The 5,550-nt window shown below is 33.8% G+C and overlaps 1 protein-coding gene across 1 annotated transcript; it reads right to left on the reverse strand.

The window, feature by feature from the left end:
• Positions 1-2,100: 2,100 nt before the first annotated feature.
• On the reverse strand, positions 2,101-4,950 carry LOC112786009 (uncharacterized). Its single transcript, XM_025829433.3, has 4 exons — positions 4,595-4,950; positions 4,309-4,391; positions 3,645-4,217; positions 2,101-3,275 (listed from the first exon to the last, which is right to left on the reverse strand). The coding sequence occupies exons 1-4, from the start codon at positions 4,713-4,715 to the stop codon at positions 2,187-2,189; spliced, it is 1,866 nt and encodes a 621-aa protein (XP_025685218.1). The 5' UTR covers positions 4,716-4,950; the 3' UTR covers positions 2,101-2,186.
• Between the last annotated feature and the right edge of the window lie 600 nt (positions 4,951-5,550).

Consider the following 5,550-nt stretch of genomic DNA (forward strand, 5'->3'; position numbering starts at 1 on the left):
ATAAAATCGGACCGTCCAATTAGTGAACCGTCCGCGCAAAAAAATGGTAACCCAGAAATCGCTGGGTCCGATTTCCTTGGGCCAAAAAAAATTTGAACGTTAAGCATGAAATCGGTGTGTCCGATTTCCATACACTGCCCTCCATGACCCACAAATCGGACGGTCCGATTTGTGTCCCCTTTCAGCTGCAATAAATCGGACCGTCCGATTACTTCCCTTCATCTGAACATCGTTACACCAGTGTAAAACTTCCCATATAGTTTCATAACCCAGTATTACACCAAACTTGGTGTCATATAAAAAAAAATTAGCCACAATAATAACAATAACGATAATAATAATGATGATAGAAGAGAAAAGAAGAAAAGAAAGGAAGAAATTAAAAAAAATGAGAAAAAAAAGAGAAGAAAACAATGGTAGTAGTATAATAGTAGTGACAACAATAATAAAAAAAATGTTAACATAAAAAAAAATAAAAGAAGAAAGAAGAAAAACACAATTAAAAAAAACAAAAAAAACAGCACCAAAAATAAAAATATTATAATAATTTAATTAAATTTAATTAAATAGTTTGATTGATTGTAAAACTTTAATCTTAAAAAAATATCAAATTAATTATTTAAAATTTAATTTTAATATTTTTCATTTCACATAATATCACCGCAAATATAAATTCTATTTAAAATTTTTTACACTTGTTTACTTTAAACTCCTCAATTAATTCAAATTAGTTAAAATTTAATTTTAATATTATACTTAATATTTAAATAAAATACACAAAATATTATTCATTTGTTGAATTTATCTACCATTAGAGTTATTAAGGATAATTTATCCCTGTAATTTGGAAAAGTACTGGAACAATGGCCAGATATAATTTATTCCTTCTTATCATTCCATGTTCTGGATTTTGTCTATCTACCCACATGGTATAGAGTATAGAGCGTGAATGAGCCATGAATCACAGGGCATGAACCCAAACTTGGTGATGCTCAAACGACACCGTTTATCAAGAAGAACTACCTAGGGACCTGGTTCCAACTTCCAATCCGAATTTGGATTTGAATAGGATCGGTTTGGTTCGGCTGATGAACTCCTCAATCTATCATGCTCCTGGCGCCAAATACGCACCGTATCCGTACTCGTATTCATTTTCCCTAGCATACGGTTTGGCGCGTCTGGGCGAGTCGTGAATTCGAACCGAACCGAACGAGTGAACCGGTTTGAGGAAGTAATAACGGTACGCCCAACTGAGAGCAGCCACGATAACAACGCCGAAACCGAACAAGGACAGGAATAGGAAGATAAAGATGAAAAGAGGGAGCCATATTGGACTTAACAATATGATTAAGGGGAAGAAGATAATGAGGCTGAGAGTGATTGCAACGAGGGTTAAGCCGGATAGGAAGATAAAGATGGAAGTGGTTATGAGGAGGGTGAAGAAGATAAAGAGTTGGGGGGAGGTTGTGGCGTGGTGTTGGAGTTTGCCAAGGAATGTGGTGGGTGGTGGTGGTATGTGGCTTCGGCTTTGAGATGAGTATGGGTAACGGTTAGCCATGTCCCATGGAAGTGATCAGTGGGCATGCACGTGAGTTTGGGTTGATAGAGAGAGAGAAGGGTGGGGTTAAAAGAAGGGAGGGTGTTGGGACAGGTGTCACATGTACGATACACGTGGAGGGCAGAGAGCTTGCCTATACTCAATCCTCAATGGATGAGTTTTATGAATTAAATATTAACTTAATTGTTTATTTTATATATATATATATATATATATATATATATATATATATATATATATATATATATATATATATATATATTTTTTACCAAAAATAGGAGACTATGCCATTTGAGCTATTACTCATTGGCAAAAAGTTAGAAAAATATGTAACTTGAACCCGCGACTTTTTAATTGAGTATGTAGAGTCTATGCCATTTAAACTATAACTCATTGGCATTGTTTATTATATATTAATAGATATCAAAACATGCATTTTAAATACAATAAAAATATGTGTATTATTTTTAGAAATGTATATTTAGTTATTTAATTGTCTAAAATATTATGTCTAGAAGTTCGTAAGACTAAAGGGCAAAACATAACAAAATTGACCACTTATTAATTTCATTTTTTGAAATGTTGTATGTATATAGCATTGCAAAATTAGAGCATATATAATAATTTGCTACCACCGTTTCACAGTTCTGCTAAGCTCCAATTTTGAGTTGACCCTGAAATAAGCTTGCAGCAGGACTAGTGAGAAAAAAACAATTGCCACCAACTGCACAAGTCGCACAAGTAACAGATTCTTGCTTCCTTCATTGTCACCAACCAAGGACTTGTTTGAATTGATCAGTTCATCAAGTCTAATCTCTTTTTCTTGTTTGGTTTCCAAGAAACCGCTATCTCCGAACGTTTTCGCAGTTATGAGATCCTTCCAACAATTGGCTGCCACAGAACCTGAACCTCTATCACCTTTTTGAGAGTGCAATTTGCTTACTCCTGCATCATCCAATTCTTGTTCGTGTTCCGCCCTGTTTTCTTGCTTGTTTTCCAAGAAATCTCTATCATCCGACACATGTTTATTATTACTTGGTTTAACCGAACAATCGCCGAAAGAAACTCTCTTCAATGATTTCTGCACCACTGATCTCTCTAATGATCTGTTAGAACCGATTTTCCGGGATAATAACGGCATTGTTGATAGATCTGAAGGAAGCACCATTGGCATGGAAAACCTGCGTATAAGACCATGGCTTCTAATTGGAGAACTTATAGTGCCAGATCTAGTTAAACACTTTGGTGATGAAATTACATTATTCTCCTTGGAGCAGTCATGTTTGATTTTTCTCCATCTCTTCATTTTGCTAAGTAAACTAGAGCTCTTGCTGCTACTGCTTTGGCTGCTTGAGGAACTCTCATCAAGTGTGGTGGTTTCAGTCTCATCATCATCATCATCCAATGTTGTTGTGTTTGAGGAATCATTGCTTTCAAGCTCAGGATCATTATGTTCATATGTTACTGCAATTTGATCCTTCTCATATGATTCTGAATGCTTTATGCAACTTCTTCTTAAGGCCTCTTCCCTTGTTGCTCTCTTTTGGAGATTGTGGTTGAGTTCATACCGCAAGCATGTGAAGAGCCACCGTTGGTAGACGAGTTCCTGCACCATTTCGAATCGGTTTCTTTGCAATCTTTCAACTTGCTCTAGAAGTCCTTCATGGACTTGCCGGAGACTAGTTATTTCCTCTTTGATCAGAGCAACCGTTTCCTCCTGAAGTTAATAGTCCAAAATAATTAAATAATTTGATATATTTGACTAAACTACCCATATACAATTCTAGAATAAATGACCATTTGTATCTATAAAAGAGACATATATACCCACACTAAACCGAAACTAAACTTGTACCCACGCAAGATGCCTTTCGTATGACAAAAGTATCCTGTCTTTAGAGGGTTGGAGTGCCACGTAAGGTACTTTTGTCACACAAAAGACATCTTGCATGGATACAAGTTTAGTTTCGATCTAGTATGGGTATATATGTCAATATTTTCATCTTTTATGGATATAAATAATCATTTATTATACAATTCTACATAGATTAAGTAAAACGGAAGGTAAATTATAGTGTTAAACTACCTCCGTCTTTACTTTAGCATTAGCAGTAATTAATTTAGCTCCTATCTCTCTCTTTTCCAATTCGAGCTCTTTGTTTCTTCTCTTCAGTTCCAAGGCTTCTAATCCAACACCTTCAATATCTTTAATCTTCTTAATAATCTTAGCATCTCTGGAAGAGCTATCCTGCTTCTTTAACTCTGTAACTTGCTTCTCAAGCATCAATATCTGCTCCTCGACACGGCTTCCTTCGAAACTCTTCTTTCTTTCCATCTCATTCAGCGTCTTCTTAGCTATTTCTAGATGCTTCTTTGATATTCCATCATCTCTTACTTTTTCTTGCATAGTTTTGTTCTCTGCCTCCATTGAACCAATGATTGTCTTAAGCAAGTCGAATTTCGCATTCTTTTCCTCGAGCTGTGTTCGCAGTTGAGCAATGGCTGATTGCTCTTCCTTTAGACCATTCAATCGAAGCAGTTTCTTTTGAAGGCTCACTTCCCTTTGCTTGTAATTCTCAACCAAATTCTGCAATAATTCCTTATCAGTTGCATAATCCAATTTCTGTGGGGTTTCGTTTTTCATATGCTTCTCTTCATTCTGCAAAATAGATTCTCACTCATTCAATAATAAGTTTCTTTAGCACTTTCTGATGAAAATTTTTCAGTTTTTTTTTCACTATTAAGGGTACCTGATTTATTGAATAAGTAGCATTTGCAGTGCTATTTTCAATTTCTTCTGATTCAAGTTCCAAGTGTGGTGATGCATCACATCCTTAGTTCCCAAAAGACACCATAGCAAAAAGTATGAATATAAATCCATAATGAAGATACAAGCAAGAAATTAATGTATTGTTAACCATCAAATTGATAAAATTGGTACATAAAGAAATTAATGTATTCAGAGAGGGAAGATAATTTATGTAAATATTTGTTAGATGAAAGAAGTAAAATTATTAAAGGAGAAAATAGTGATACCTGCTGGAGCTAGAGATTTCATTGTATCACTTCTCTTTGTAGGAAAATTGGTTTTTGTTTCTAAAATCTTGAGTACAGCAATTGAAGAAGTTACAACCAAGAAGCTCACTCTAACTATCATGTAGTCCTTCAAACAAGTTAGTTAGAACAATTTTGATATATTATTTCCCTATTCTGATGACTTGGTTGCATTGAATAATGCCACTGAATTTCGCTAACTCTGATTTTTTTAACAATCACTACATTCTTATCGACTTATCTCATTGAAGCAAAGTGAAAAAAAAAAAAAATCTTAGTGAAGCTCATCACTAAAAGACAATATGGTATTCAATGTCATTGGAAGAAACATGTTCCCCTTTTTGTACCAATATGAATGTGAGAGTATATTCCTTTTCATGATTTCATGGCACGTGATTATATTTGGACGTACAATAATGTGTTTTGTTTGATTTGGATTAAAATATGAGCAAACAGTCACATTTGTCTCTGAAAATTTTTTTATTTTTTAAATTAGTCTCTGATTTTTTTTAATTAAATTCATCCTTTAAATATTTTAAATTGGTCACATTATTTTTTTTTGTCATTTTCATTACTCATAACATCAAAATTTATTAATATAGTATTAATTCACATTACAAACGGCAAACAATCCTAATTAGATACCACTCAATTTAAGATGAATTTGATCTAATTATATAAACTTGTTATGTTAATCGCCAATTAATACAACAAGAGTATAATGTGACCAACAAAATTAATTAATCTGACTAACCTAAAATTTTTAAAATATAAATTTGATTTAAAAAATTTTAAAAATTAATGATGAATTTGACCATTTACTTGTTAAAATATCTTGTAATGTTGCGAAGGAAATAATGAACGGTGGATATGCAGTACCACCATCCAGCTGATAGTGCCTTTGGATTTTTGGGAGGGTAGAATTGATTCCCACCCTA

This window comes from Arachis hypogaea, chromosome 20 (genome assembly GCF_003086295.3).
Source record: "Arachis hypogaea cultivar Tifrunner chromosome 20, arahy.Tifrunner.gnm2.J5K5, whole genome shotgun sequence".
Taxonomy (NCBI): Eukaryota; Viridiplantae; Streptophyta; class Magnoliopsida; order Fabales; family Fabaceae; genus Arachis; species Arachis hypogaea.

Coding starts and splice junctions, on each gene's coding strand:
- LOC112786009 (XM_025829433.3), bottom strand. CDS start 4,715: ATGATAGTTAGAGTGAGCTTCTTGGTTGTAACTTCTTCAATTGCTGTA. Junction 4,392..4,594: donor GAAATCTCTAGCTCCAGCAG/GTATCACTATTT, acceptor TTGGGAACTAAG/GATGTGATGCATCACCACAC. Junction 4,218..4,308: donor CTACTTATTCAATAAATCAG/GTACCCTTAATA, acceptor TCTATTTTGCAG/AATGAAGAGAAGCATATGAA.